General features: G+C 33.7%; 1 protein-coding gene across 1 annotated transcript; it reads left to right on the top strand.

Moving 5' to 3' along the window:
• Positions 1 to 1,615: 1,615 nt before the first annotated feature.
• LOC142350924 (uncharacterized) lies at positions 1,616 to 15,014 on the top strand. The gene is made up of 4 exons (XM_075402945.1): positions 1,616 to 1,834; positions 4,894 to 5,049; positions 9,209 to 9,312; positions 14,693 to 15,014. Exons 1-4 carry the CDS (start codon positions 1,783 to 1,785, stop codon positions 14,834 to 14,836), a joined length of 456 nt encoding a protein of 151 aa, XP_075259060.1. The 5' UTR covers positions 1,616 to 1,782; the 3' UTR covers positions 14,837 to 15,014.
• Positions 15,015 to 16,003: the final 989 nt, after the last annotated feature.

The following is a 16,003-nucleotide window of genomic DNA, read 5'->3' as shown; positions in this document are numbered from 1 at the left end:
CTGTAGACACACACAAAAGAACGTCCCTTCGGTTACTTAGCCAGTTTTAATATGTCTTGGAGCATTATGCCAACAAATACGAGTGGTTGAGGCAAATATGAAGATTCATAGAAGGTAAGCCTAAAAAAACAGAGTTCGGAAACTAATAGTTTTGTTATCGGCTACACTTTTCTGTCTGCAGGAGGATGAGTTTTAAAATTGGGTTTCAAAAACAATCGTATTTTTTTGTTCATTTTTGAAGAAAAACGTGTACTTGTGTTCTCTCGTCCCTTATTCAGTCTCAATTGGGGACAGAAGTCACTTCCTGTTGTTTGAAAATTTCAATAGTTAGCCAACAGTTGACTAAAATTTAAAGGGTTGCCAGTAAGTCTACTTTAAAACCTGCTTTCTGTCAAGGCGTATATTTGTCCAGCCAAAATTCTAGCAGCATTTAAAGCCAAGCATGTAAAACTCTGAATGAAGTTTAGTTATTGGTGGTCAGTTTTGATTGTCAGTCTTGAAAAGGCAGGATTTCAACTCCCAATCTTGGTTGTCCCTATAGCTATTCAAATTTTTGTGACAGATTGTGTTGTTGATTTCCAGGTCAAATATAGTTCTGAAGACATCGTCTCTCTATCCAAATGTCATTAGAAAAAGTGGCGCTTCTTTTCATACTATGTCATGCTTATCGTAAACGGATCCGTAACGAAGCTTACTGTTTCACCTAATATAAAATAATGTCAGACCACCTGATGACCACATAAACCTTACCTTCCTATAAACCCTTCAGCGAGATTAGCTTGTATAAGTTTTTGGAAAAGTTTATAACTTCAATCAACTCTTGTTTTTTGCTTGTTGTTTAAATTATTCTATTGCCCATTAATGCAGACGCTCACTACTTTGTAGTCGGTTGGAATTTGAATAGATCCGACTAATCACATCAAATACCTTGGCAGTTTTGCTTCCGTCTTTTCCAGATGAAATCTGATTCCCATCTGATTAATTTAAGTTACATTTCTCGCGTTCTGTAAAGAGCTCATTTTTTAAAGGAAATTTGACGGCTTGAAATTTTAAGCTTGCATTCAACAACTTCTTCTCTACAATTTTTAATGCTAAGATAAAAATGACGTTGGCGATATATTGCCTAACGAAGTTTTGTTTCTAATTTTGTTCAAGAAAACGACGAGAGGAGTCACGAAATATTTCTGTTGAGGCATTGAATATGAGAACATCGAAGCTGCTACATAAATTATAGAGCCGTTGAAATAAGGGAATTGTAATACAATTTTCCCGATTTTGAGGTCGCCAAGTGTTTGTTTCGATAAATTTGTTAAAAATAGGAGACGTTCTAACTACAGATAGTTTTAGCACAAAAACTGAGCAGCCGTCTTTTAGTTTTTTATGACAACTGTCTGCTGTTACAGATCAAACAACATTTTTACCTCAAAACAAGATAATGTTCGGCGCCTTTAGTCTATGCGTGGCAACGATGTTTTTTGTGGTTATTCCAGCTACATTTTTATCAACATGGTGACCCCATTTCTAATTGGAGAGACGATCAAGTTATAGCATTTGGTACTAGAAGTTTTATAAAGCTTTCAACAAAATTTTTAGATAAATTTAGAACTATGTTGAAACTAGACGGCAGTCTATTTAAAAGCAGTAGCAACCCAAAAGCCAACCAATATTATATCGATTTTTTGCGACCAAGCTTATTGTTACTGGTTAAAAGGGTTACTGGTTACCTCTCATTCTTCGACTCCACTTTCTCACAAAAACTTGTTTTCTTTGTAAGTGTCAACAATGATTCTACTAGTGTGTTTGACAGCGATCTCTTCGCTTTTTCTTCAAAATGGTGAGTTATTTCTATCCAGAGACTCGATTGTACTATAAATGCTGATAGAGACTGAAGTTAAGCCTTTGATCAAGTTAGTCATACGATTGTAAGTATCTTGCATGGGTATGCAAACTTCTCTCAACATTATTGCAAGATTTTGACTCCGCCTGCAAGGTTCTTGCTTGACTTTTTAAAATAGACAAGGCGGCTCGGTAATGTGCAATGGCACATAAGGTTCCGACCCCGCCCATCCACAATTTTGGCATAATTGTCTACCAAATGAGGAACAGATAGAAAAACCCAAAAATTATTTTTTGCGAATCCCAAAAAAGCCCAAGACTTTTTCAAAAAAATCTGTATGAACGATAAGATAACCTCCAAAACAAATAACTCAGTTGAGTAAAAATTGATGCATTAGATTGCTGTAATATGTCAATATTAAGAAAGCGAGTCAAAACGAACAGCAAAATCAAACAACAACAACAACAAACATTAATTACATCAAAAAATTTATGTCCCTCTTAAAAACTAAATTTAATAACAAAGTCAATATACCGTCAGATAAACCTGAAACTAAACAAAAATAACTTATAAATCACCAGAAAACATATGCGACCAGTCCATAAAAAGGTTTGGTAACAATTATACAAAAAAGAACAAAAACAGAAAAGTAAAAAAAATTAAGTTATTTTTTTGAAACAATTAACTTCAAAGTAATAAATACCATTACGAATAAATTAATATTACCACAAATTTGCGATTAACACTGCTTCTATAGAAGGGCACTAGGACCTGACCTTATTCATTTTTTAGAGCGACTAAAAAGAACAACAAAGAACAAACAAAATTTCAATTGAAACTTGCCAGAAAACGCTGTCAAAACCGTCAAGCCAAATTTTGGCACTCAAAATATTTTTGATTGCGCCTTCTTCAAACAGCTATAATGTAGTACGTGGCCATTCATTAGTAAGACTAGGTAACAAGTAGACAAAAAAGCGAAGTGCTAAAGTATGTAATACTTTTAATTTTTTTTTTCGAAACAAAATTACATTCAATGTCATGAAAGGCATTAATTACAAAAAGAGCTATTTAAATATCGTCGTCTTTTCATGAAAAGGAAACCCTCGAGACCTGTAATTATCCAGAATATTTCTTGCATCTACAAAAAGAACGTCAAATATGACAAAAATCAAATTAATTTAATTTTTTTTTTTGTGGAAAAGCGGTGTCGAAGCCAGTAAGGTCATAACAAAATCTTTTAAAAAAAGATTTTGAGACACCAATCCCTTTTATTCCCTTGACACCCATAATGTCATATTCCACCTGTAATCAACTAACGAGATTAGGTAACAAAAAGAAACATTAAAAGAACAAAATTGCGAAGTTAAAAAAGTTTTTTTTTTTTAATTTTGGAAAACGATGGGTTTGAAAGTCATAAAAGCCATCAGCTATCTGCTAATATCAGAATATCGGTTTTTCTATTCTTCCATGAAAAGCCAATGAAGCTATCACTATAAATGGAAATTTCATACGACCGAAACGACAAAGTATAAATGACAGTTAAGACAAAATTAAAAAATTCAATTGATTTCTTCAAGAAAGAGGCGTCGAGGCCATTAAAACGATGATTTATATCTTTCAAGACTTTAATATGTTCAATTGTGCTTTAATTTGAATGCTAATAAGGTGACTTGAGAACTGTCAATAATGTGATAATGTGACAAAATTAGAAAACGTGAAAAACTGGCAAATATCAAAACAAACAAAAATCTAAAATCTTGTAGTATCAAAGCCAGAAAACAATAATTTCAGGCTTAAAACTGCAACCGAGAATAAATGTTAACTCAGTAGAAAGAAGAAGCAGTCTTTTTTTGCTGACACTAAGCTGGAAGTTGAACAAATTGAGAAAAAAATAGAGGAAAAGTTAATTAAGCCATTATTTATTGAAAAGTCAATTATTTTTAAAAAAGAAACGACCATAAACTTTCAATTAAAAAACTAAATGCATTAGCCTGGAGTTGTTTAGCAAGCGAATTGGTTGGACCTATCACTCCTGAGCTTTCATTTGATATGTTCTGTTCTTTATTATTTAAAAAAAGTCTTTTTTTAAAAAAAAAAGACCGACTGATTACAACCCGATTTTTTTTGGATTGTAACAGTCCAAAAATGGCCCAAAACTACCCCTGTTAAAACTTATTGTCCGTTAAGAACAATTGATTTTTCGAATGTTGTAGATATAGATAATTTCTGAGTTGAAACTCAAAATAAATTTTGCATTTTTGATAATCAACGAGTAAAGTTAGCAAAAAACGGCAAAGTTTTAACTACAAGGCACTCTCTGCGGACTCTGAAGTAGAAATAGCCCCCCCCCTGAGTCTACAAAGATTGTATGAGTGTTGTTTGGGGGTGTACTGTAGGCAAATTTAATCAAAGTGGACTAAAGTAGCTTATTTCGTGCTGTTGTTGATGAAAAAGGCTAAGTTTTGAAATGTTTATCCAGATTTTTTGACCAAAAAATTAAATCAAAACAATCAAAAATGCTTGTTCGTCTTCAAAAATAAAATCAACGACACTATTCTTAAAAATTATAACAAATTTTAGCAAAATTGACGAAAATTTAGGCAAAAATTCCGGAAAATGTGAATAAAAACAACGTGAATTCACTCTTCTTTTCTCAGAAGTTTAAGCCTCGATAACTCCCTGTAGAAAACGAAAATTAAAAAAATCTTTTTAATTCCATATTCTACGCTGGACGAGCTTTCTAATGATACCAGTCTCAACTCTCTACGATGAATATATCGAGAGGCGAAAATTCACGGAACAAAAAAAAACCCAGTTGAGTATATAGTTCCTCCCCCCTCAAGAGGGTCGGAACAATAACAATGATGCCAGAAAAAGCGTGAGTTTCTCCTCCCGCCAACAATTGTAAGAGCTGGGTTGCATTACGAGGACTTTTCAGGAAAATGCAGCTCAAAAATCCTATTTTTTTTATTGATTGAGATTGTCAGTTAAGGAATTCCATTGGTTGTTTGGTATCACAGAAATGACAATTAGCTCAAATTTCTTTCTCCTTCTAGATATGGCTCAAGCCTGCACTAAATGGAATGTGAGGGTGAAGACCGCGCACGATGCAGGGGATGGAACTGATAATAACGTATTCATGGAGGTCAATGGAGATCCAAAATCCAAGACGGAATTGAATCGGGACAATTTGAAAACGAAGAATTTACTCGGTCAGAGATTAGATATACATTACGGCTTCTTTCCCACTCAAATTTTACCTCTGATTGCCCATTTTGAAGTCTGGTTGAAACAAATAGCCAGGACAAAACTCTCTATCTAAAACCCGTCAAGAAAATTTTGCTATTAAAAATTCAACTTTTTTCTTGCAATTATTGGATAAACACTTTCTATTCTGTTCTGCAATATCAATGGGTTTGCCATCATAACCGTTTTTGGCAACCATATCAGCCCATATATGGAGTTTACGGTAACTCGGCAACCACATAGCTGACTATGAAAAAAACCAACGTTGCTAAAAAAACTATTAAAGCAACCATGAATTACAATCTGGATGGATAAAACTCGTCAAAACACTTACGAAAAAAATTTCTGTTATGTTTGAAACCATATTTAACAACAAGCATATTAATAGTGCAATGTCAGACCATAGAAGTCAAACTCAAAAGTACAAAAAATACAGAGATCAGTTAAACTAATAACTTGTGACTACATTAAGCCTTCGAAGCAGCAAATTCATTTATTTCAATTTTTTGTTTCTTGGCAACCAAATCCAAGACCTTAAATATCTCTGGTCTTTTTCGTGGTTTCCAAGACATCCAGGTTTTCTAAAAATCTTTTAAGGAGTAAAAAGGTTTTGTCAAAAGTTCAGGTCAGCAAACAATTCTTTTAAATTTTTTTTTCAAAAAGAGACCTTTGCCAAATTCTTTCGAGCAGTTCTTCCAAATTAATGTGCGTCTTTTGTCGTCCTCATGAAAAACTGTAACGCTCTGACTATAAATATCTTGTTGAATTATTTCGACATGCATCTTTTTTAAAAAATTAATTTTTTTTCTTAAATTTTGATACAAGGTTACTTGAGTAATTTTTTCGTCAAAAATTTTTCATTTAAAAAGCTGGAGAATTTTAAAGATCGTTCCTTCGCATACAACTGATGTTAACATTAGCACCATTGGGAGACCTATGGAAGAAAATGAAAAAGTAAGAAATCACGATAAAATAAATTGCAAATGTTTTTATTTGCATTTTCTTTCTATTCTTCAATATCGTCTGTGAACTGATCTATCTGCTGTTCTCTGACAGATATACTTTTAAACTTTAGTCTTTAAATTGTGAACTTTTTGAAAAAAATCAATCATAGAGCTTATTTCACTTTGTTCAATATTGAACGAATTTTTTTCGAAGAAAATTGCATAGAAAATAATCGGAACTTTACCAGGGTGCGTTTGCTTTTTGAAACAAAGGCGGTAGCAGAAAAAAAGGAAGTTTTAACTGAATTTGACAAGCAATAAAAATGACCAAAAATTTCGAACTGACCAGTGCTCACTTTTTAAAAGTTATTTGAACTAAATACCTTCACTTCAATCAAATAAAATTACATCCCGGGTCACCACTTCTTAGTAGTCATACAAGGATCATATATGCTATCATACAAATCATAACGTATTTCCTAGTACGATCCTTGTATGACTACTAAGAAATCATATATGACTACTGGGAAATCATATATGAACCTTGTATGACTACACAGAAATCATATATGATCCTAGTATGAATACCAAGAATCATACATCTATTTTTCATAAACTTTTAAACAGTTGTCTTTTAAAAATTTATTCGGCAAGGACTCACTTATGTGATTCACCGGCATCACTTTGTGATCCGCCAAAAGACCCAAACGTTTAATATCATTTGCAAAGTTGGGCACTAACTAAAAGATTAAGTCCAAATACATAGAAAAAGATCTGATATTCTCTGAAGCCAGCTTATACCTTTAAATGTTCATTTATGAAAAAAATTTGAAAAAAAGTTGCAGATAACCTCAAACTCGTTTTCTGAATATATTTAACGTAGAAATTTAATCATTTAGCCCACACAAATAATCAAATGTGGAATGTAAATGCGATTTAATAAATTATTATGTCCTCTGACTACATTATACGGGAATTTGTGGAACCAATCAATGTTTTATGTGTCATATATGACCTTGTATGATTTACAAGAAATTTTTTCAACATCAAACCAAAATGAAAAATATACAGTTTTTAGGCTTTGAACTTTTTATATGATCCCTGTATGATTTCTAGGAAATCATCTATGATCCTTGTATGACTACTAAGAAATCATACAAATCATACATGACCTTGTATGAATACTAGGAATCCTATACGACCTAGTATGACTACTAGGAATTTTGTATGATGAGCAACCCGGGATAACACAATGTTAACACAAATTATGAATTCATGCAATGTTTCCGAAAACTCGAAACAAATGAAATATTTTTCCAACAGTTAAATTTGACAAAAATGTCCTTTTCGCCAATTAATAACGAATTTAATGAGTTATAATGTAATTAAATATGTACAGCAAAGTTTATATGTATGATTGCTTTCATTTGACTGAGCTTCACTGTTCAAAATCATGCCTCCGTAACTCAGCGGCCAATGACACTTGATAGAATGAAGATTGTCGAGTTACTATATGAAATCACAAAGCAGCATTTTTATCACAATCCCCCTCTAGACATAGTCACTGGAAGCATAATATGAGACCAATAAAAAGACCAAAAACTGGGTATGAGCGACATTCAGCTCAGAAAACTTGCATTCAAGAGGATGGAATTGTCTTCGATGACAAAAATTACTCACTATTAGATGAATATGGGGCATTAAAATTGAGAAACCACCATTTTATTGTGTATCTTGTTTTATAATGCCGCTGTCGGGTAATAAAAACATGTACACCAGCGTTTTACTGAATTAAACAACATAGATTAGATTCCATCAGCAAAAACAACATGACATTTTCTATCAAATGTGTAGCAGTTGATGTTTCGATCATTTTTTTTCATCAACTTCTAATTTAAATAAAATATGTCTAACGTCTGCACTTTTTGCAGACTACTATTTGATTGCACCAAGATGCTTTGGGACAAAAAGAAAAAAAAATCGTGAATAAAAAACCGCTAACAATCTGTGGGCTATTCAGACCTCGGTTTCGATAAATCATCCAATCAAACAGAAAGAAAAACGAACCATGTACAAAATCAATTGCAATCAAAAATTAAAATTTGTCAGATTAGTTACAAAGCATAGACTCATTTCGTTTCCTATAAAATCAGAAAAAAGATCGAACAATCCAATGGTTAGTCTATAAAAAACTAAAATCAAGGCAGAACATAAAGGTAACACCATATCAGCGCACCATATCAACGCAGTGCAATATTTTTTCTTAGCAGTTCAATAACATAGCGGCCAGGTAAATTGGGAAATCGAAGTGTGCTACATGAGAAATAAAATTGAAAGGTCAAGAGATCTTTAATGAAATCTGACATTTTACTATTAGAACTGCTAATCACACAAAAGATTGTTTCGAGGCTAAGAATTGATATTATCTCAAGAAATGCTTTTTGTACAAATAACCTCCTCGTGCGGTAAATTTTTGGTGAGAAAAAAAGCAGAACCGAGCAACCAATCATATTAAAAGCGAATAAACGTTCTCAACAACGAAAAAAAACTCTCAAATTCAATAAACTTTCTCTTGAAATACCAACAACGAAAAAAAACTCTCAAATTCAATAAACTTTCTCTTGAAATACGGATTTTAAAATCTTAAAAGAAATTATTAAAAAAATGTTAAAACAGCTGCTGCTTCATCAATTTAAACTTGTACCTCTAGAAAAAATTAGCTCAAAAGTATTTTTTTGTTTACCAGAAAACGGAACCCTTACTTCTTGATTTAAATTTTTGTTCTCGAGATTAAATTGTATATATTATACCTGACTTGTTAACTTCAACCCATCTGGTTATCAACAGAATTGACTTGCATTTTGGAAGAAAAAAAAGCGTTGTGCACATACGAAAATAGTATCTTGAGAGTTTTTCCGTTTTCGTGTAAAATGCAGCCTCTTTTTCGAACTTTTCTAACGTGACTTTTTCTGCCATACCTTGCAAGATAGCCATTTTTCTGGCAGAGGCTTTCAAGATACCACTTTCTGAGTCTTGCAAATAACTATCCGCCTGGGATTTAATCAGAGTTCTGATTTGTCAGAAACTTAAACTTAGAAAATAATGTGTACTTAATTTTTCAAATCATGGGATGTTTGATGGCCAAAAAATTCATCGCAAATTAAATTTATTCTGCTTTCAGACGCTCTTGGTGCTATTGATAAGTTTGAAGCATCCGATGTCGATGACTTCAGAGTGTGCCTCGACCACGATGACATCAGAACTGTGAGACTCTCGCTTGATCAGGTCAGGCATCTTTTTAATCTGAATTAACATTTTTGAAAAATTCTCAAAATAACAATTTTGAAATTCGGGGTTTTAATTTAACTTTTTACTTGAGATCAAACCAAACAAACGCAAAACCCAATTTAAAAGCACCTAGCCCATCAAATTAACTCTTGTTGTATGTTTTTAACCCTATATTGGAAAAAGATTCATTCTTAATCACGGACATATGCACTTGGCTGTGCTGCATCAGTTGAGATTGTCTTAGTTTTTCACAATTAAGCACTTCGAAAAAAATAGGTTAGAAGATGGCCACATTATGCAGTGAACAGGACACAGTCGAATCCGTACTGGTATGCCTAATTTTTTTCTCAGAGAAGCTGAAAAGAAAGAATTTTTTAAGAAAAAATAGGTAATCCCGGTATTTAAGTTGGTACAACATAAAGCAATAACATCAACCTTTCAAAAATTTTTCATCGTTAAGTAAACTTAATCCTGCTTTTTACAGTTGTTCTTCTTCGAAAAGAATTAAAAAAGAGGCTGTTCACGTGAGAAGTTTTCAGAGCACATAACGTTCAGTTTGTTATCTTCTTTGAATTTTGAACGAGGGAGCATAATGAAACAGGACAAAAAATGTTCCTAATAAACATAGCCCGCACACTGCCAGATTGACTCGATGCAAAACATGACTCAAACTGCAGTCATATAATTGCTCGCATTATACCTATTTATGTCATTAAATTATTCAATTTGAAATATAAGACATTTAGATAAAAAGAAAGATGGAGAAATCAACCCTTTTTCGTTACTATGTTGCGACTACAATGTCAAAAAACTCAACAAGAATTGTGATGCGGTTTTGCTCAATTATTGGAGAAAAACAGAAAAAAAATTAGGAACGAATCAAGATCTGTTTGAACTAATTTCTCTAAAGATGACGAAGTCCCCATAATTTTTCCAGCAAGCAGCAAAAACCACTGGATCTCGATCAGAGATTAGATAGTAGAAACAATAACCAAGAGGGACTACAAAGCATAAGAAATCATTCTACAAAAAAGGTAATCCTGTTTTCTCGTTTTCTGTGAATGTTTTCAAAAAGATCTCAAGCTAAGCAATTATAATCTTTTTTGTTAAAATGAAGTCCAGTTGCACTAAAACTTCTATTTTCACTAAATAGGTTTTCTCAAAGGGAAACGAAACAGAACTCGATTATTTAGCTCAGTAACATGCTCACAAAAATAGATTCTCTTAACAAAACCAATACAAAATTGGTGTCTATTTGACGGCATTTTCTAGTTTTGAAAGTCGAGTTTGTATACCTACAGATTCATATCCTAATTATTCCACCACTCCACACTAGATAAAAATCGCGTCTTTAAAAAGTCACGAAATGTTTTTTAGCAGAAAACATTGCCATATGGAAGAATGCGCGAAAATTAGTCTTACTTTTTAACAACCTTAAAGTTTCAATCTTCATTGACTTCAAAAATGCAAAATTTTACTATTAATTACAGCTAGTTCACTAGATAAATTTAAAATTAAATGGAGCCAGCCAAAAAGTTTACTCTAAGGAATGAAAATCCTTTAGCAACGTGTGCTCTATTTTTTGAAGAAAGAGAAAACGGTGATTAAAATTAATCTCAGCAATCAGTGTCTGTACAAACTTCGCCAAATTAAAATCGTATCCAAGTGGAAATAATTGAATTATTAAGAAACTAGCTACCTAAAATTTTTGCAAAATGAATTAACAAACGCATTATGATTTTTTTGCAGGATATAAAAAAGTCATAATCAAGTGTCAGTTAATTTATGCAATAAATTAGTAAATAAAAACAATTAAATGCAAAACCTGACAGAAAAGTATTCTTATTTTTGTTGATTCATTGTTCTGCCGGTGGTTTTCATTATATAAAAAACATTGACCCCAATCTGTTTTGATCAAGTGGAAATGGTAGAACTTGAACAACTGCCAGGTTATGCAGCAGTATTTTAGCATAGATCTAACATTGAAATGGTTTCTTAGACCAATTTTGATCTTGTAATGAATGTTTTTTTTCTGTAGAGTTAATTGCAATCTTTGTTAATTTGCACTTTGATAAAAGGAAATTTAGGATCCAGTTCAAAAGAATCAACCAGGAGGCTCGGAAATTTGCCTTGAACGTAAACATTGTGAATCGCTAATTCGCATTTGTGGAGTACATAAGTGCCAAATGAAGACATATTTAAAAAAAAAACAGAGTAATAACTTCACTGTGATGAATCCATCAAAAAAAAACTTGTCTAAAGTGTTTTTCCCCTTGTGTCCCCATAATGGAAAAAAAATTAAACTTAACAATGCATTTCTGTGAAAAAAAAACGATTTCAAGCAGTGACATTTTGCAAATTGAAAACAACAGCTGGGTAATTTTGTTCAGTGAGGTAGGTAATGCAAGCTTAAAAAACTTATCACTTATGGTACCCAAGAACTCATGTAAAAATGACCCCAGACACACAAACTGAGCTGCTGAGTAGTTTAGTTTACGACAAAGTGGGTATTTGTTGTTTACTCTAGTGATCATAAAGGTGTAAAAAAGATTGAAGACTACGAATTATGAGAAGCAATTAAAGTTAGCATGATAGGATCTGAACTAAAGAAATAAGAAATTAGTTATTTCGCTACCCTTTTTTCAAAAATAGCAACAACTTTTGTCAACAAAACAAATCAATCCAGAATACTGTGAAACTAACAGTAAAAAAATGTTTAAAAAATCATTTTTTTTAAAGTCTGTACAAAGACAAAATCCATCCAAACATGCTGAGAAAACAGTTTGAAATCTTAAGAAATATCAACGAGAAAGTACATCAACGAACACAAAAATGGAATTTCGATGCAAAACTGCAAATTTTCTTGAAGCTAACTGGCGTGGGGGATTGAACACTTAACAATACCAATGCTCAAATGTGGTCAAAAACGAAGAACCTTATTGCAACTAACATCACCTACACACTAAACATACTGACTGAATTTTGAACTGCCACATTAGAAACCCAAGGAATTTAATTGTAGATACTACATCATTCATTATTGAGACAACAAAAACGATAATTAAGGCAAAACATTTCAACGAAAAATATCAACAAAAAGAAACTGTTGTAAGAAAATTAAGACAACTGGAACAAGTTTGTTAAAAGTTTTTATTTGAGCAGATTGAGACTGTTATTAATGTCACTAGATTACTGCTTTTTTTAGTCTTTTTTGAAAACTAGCGTATACAAAGTCTCATAAAACTTTGCCAGCAACTGAGTTTATTACATGAATCTACCTCTGCTTCCTCAGATAGATTTGTTGTCCATTCATCCTTAATGACAATAAAAGTTGATGTTAAAAAAGTTCAGCAGGTGCAGGCAAAACTTGAAAATGTTTTTGTTTTCAAGTCATTGACCAATAAACCATAAGTCATTGACAAAAAACATAAAAATGTCTCGTAGAACTTCTTAAAACGTGGCCTCTCATTAAAAATATTATACGAAAGAACAGCAAAAAGAACAAACAATATTCGAAGAATTCAAATTCTATTAACTATTTTTCCAAAACATATTAATTTTAATGGTAAAAAAAAAATTCAATCGAGTTCGTTCAACCACCCAAAAACATCAAAAACAAATTTCTGGTTGCAAAAAAAAGGTATTCTAAAAACAAATGTTTGTTCAAACAACACTCTCTGGCCTGATTTCAGAAGAAGTTAAATAAATTTTCTGCGCCGCTATTATATCGTGCATAATGTCTGTATTAAAATTTGACTTCTTATTGACATAAAAGGTGCATAGCTGTGAGAACTGGTCTTTTTAAAGAGGCAAGGGCAATGCAATTCAAGTATTCCCAGATTGAGGTCGCGCTCGAAATCGCCTCTGATCAGACCGTCCCAGACAAGTGGGACCTCTGATCAGACCGTCCCAGACCGAAGTGACCTCTGATCAGAATGCGCTCGAAGATCATTGTGCGCTCGAAGTGCGCTCGAAGCCGCCTCTGATCAGGCGAGTTCCAGACCGAATTGAACCCTGATCAGACAAGTTCCAGACCATTGTCCAGACGAGTTCCAGACCATTGTCCAGACTAAAGTGCGTTCGAATTAGTCTGATCAGAGAATGATTTTAAACATGAACAAATCTCTCAATATCGTTATAATATATTCATTTCATCTATCATTTTATCAATCTTATATTCAACTAACAAAAAACCAATCCTGAAAGTATTGTTAATGAAAGTAAATCGAAAAAAAAATGATAAAAAAAATTACTGAGCATGCCATTTTTTTATGCTTTTAACTGAAAAATTGAACTTAGACAGCTCTGCATAAAAACGTCTTGATCTACTTTGATTCAAAAGCTTTTCTTGAGGGGACCGGCAGTTGTTTTCAGCTGGACCCCTTGGTTCTGGTCAAACCCATCAGATTTTCAGATGAAGTTCCGATCAGAATGCTGTTTTATTGTTGTCTCTTACCCGAGACAACAAAAGTCAGTCAGAAAACAAAAAAACACTTGAAAAAAATGTCGCTCGAATTGGTCTCTGGTCAGACTAGTGTGCGCTCGAATCGGCCTCTGATCAGACTTGTGTGCGCTTGAAACTGCCTCTGATCAGACCGTCCCAGACCAAAGTGACCTCTGATCAGACCGTCCCAGAACAAAGTGGCCTCTGATCAGGCAAGTTCCAGACCATTGTCCAGACAAAAGTGCGCTCGAAGCCTTTTCCAGACCATGTAATTCGAGCGCACCGGGAACATGTGTGCGCTCGAAACTCGTCTGATCAGGAGTCATTTCGGTCTGGCCACCTCGACCTGGGTTTTGGTTGCACAGAACCCGGATTGAAAAATAGCTGCCTGACTATATCGCCCTATAGCAATTAAATGTATCGTTGAATTAAAACAGTCGCATGCACATTTTAAGGTACCAGAAGTCTGCGTTACCAGACGTTTTCAATTACATAGCCAAAAATAGACTTCCATGAAAATTCGTCGTTGTAAGACAACGCTACTTTCGTGGTTTAAGCGAGGTTACGTGACTCTGCAGAAGTTGATTTGAAATTCTGGTGGAACACGGTTGAAATTCACGGTTCTCGATAAACGCCAGGAGGTCCCAGTAACTTCAAACAAAGTCACACACACGCACACACACACACACACACACACACACGCACACACACACACACACACACACACACACACACACACAGACACACGCACACACACACACACACACACACACACACGCACACACACACACACACACACACGCACAGACACACACACACACACGCACACACACACACACACACACACACACACACACACACACACACACACACACGACCTATACGTAGGGTCCATGTGTAGATGAAAATTGTTGAGAGTTATTTTCTGTTTAGAATGGAAATAGAAATGACGCCTGGCGAATTCTAGCTTTTGAGATGAGAAGTGGGGACAAAATTCGAAACTTCGCGTGCCGATGTATTGTGAGAGTTGTGAGACCACTTCTCCTCAGAAACCCTAGTTCGGGTCCTGTGCAGTGAAGATGTAGTGAATAAAAATCAGCGAATTGATCAAAAAACACAAGTACAAATTGAAAGAAACCATATAATCAAAGAATTGGTCTCGTAACATTATTCTATAATCATGAGCTTATATAATTGGAGCGCCCGTTGGTCATGGGTACAGATGCATGATTAGCAACATTAGAGATGAAAGGTGAAGGTGCCCTCTGAATCGATACTTGAGTTATCTTGCCAGATGTCTCGTTTTGCCACACCTGCTAGCGTAACCCCCCTGGTCAACGATCATACAACTTTCTTTGATTTCGTACTAGGTCATATATGATTCTTGGTAATCATACTAGGTCATATATGATTTGTAAGAATTCTTGGTAGTCATACAAGGACCATATATGATTTCCTAGAAATCATACAAGGATCATACAAAAAAGTTCAAAGACTAAAAACTGTATAATTTTGATTTTCCATTGAAGTTGAAAAAATTTCTTGGATTTCATACAAGGTCATATATGACACATAATACATTGACTGGTGCGACAAATTCTCGTATAATGTAGTCAGAGGACTTAATAAATTTTTATATCGAATTTGCAATCCACATTTGACTCTTTGTGTGCGCTAAAAGAATAACTTTGTGGTTTAAACGTATTCAGAAAACGAATTTGACGTGATATGCATCTTTTTTCTTGATTAATTTTTTTTATAAATGAGCATTTATAAGTATAAAGTGGCTTCAGAGTATGTCAAAAATTTTGTTATTTGTTTGGACTTACTCTTTTATTTTGTGCCCAACTTGCAATTTATTTTGTACGTTAGGGTCTTTTGGCGGATCACAATGTGATGCCGGGGTATCTTATATGTGATGCCTTACCAAATAAAAACAAAAAACGTAAATGGGTAAAGATTTTCAAAAAATAGATGTAGGATTCTTGGTATTCGTACTGGGATCATATATGATTTCTTGGTAATCATACAAGGATCATATATGATTTCTTTGGTTTCATACAAGGATCGTACTAAGAAATCAAGTATGGACAGTATAAAATCATTTATGATCCTTGTATGAAATCAAAGAATCTTCAACCCGGGCCGGGCCCTTTTTAACTAACCGTCATTGCAATCCCGACCATATTTAGTACTAACAACTTAAAGATTTGGAATACGTGGGGTTTGGGCGAAGTATTTTGT

The sequence above is a fragment of the Convolutriloba macropyga genome, chromosome 12 (assembly GCF_964194025.1).
Source record: "Convolutriloba macropyga chromosome 12, txConMacr16.3, whole genome shotgun sequence".
Taxonomy (NCBI): Eukaryota; Metazoa; Xenacoelomorpha; order Acoela; family Convolutidae; genus Convolutriloba; species Convolutriloba macropyga.
Note: the sequence above shows the minus strand (reverse complement) of the source record. Positions and strands in the feature narration are given on the sequence as shown.

What these genes read in the sequence shown, in the direction of transcription:
- LOC142350924 (XM_075402945.1), top strand. Translation starts at nt 1,783, where the DNA reads ATGATTCTACTAGTGTGTTTGACAGCGATCTCTTCGCTTTTTCTTCAA. An exon ending in TTCGCTTTTTCTTCAAAATG is followed by an intron (nt 1,835 to 4,893) that starts GTGAGTTATTTC and finishes TTCTCCTTCTAG; the next exon opens with ATATGGCTCAAGCCTGCACT. An exon ending in GAAAACGAAGAATTTACTCG is followed by an intron (nt 5,050 to 9,208) that starts GTCAGAGATTAG and finishes TTCTGCTTTCAG; the next exon opens with ACGCTCTTGGTGCTATTGAT.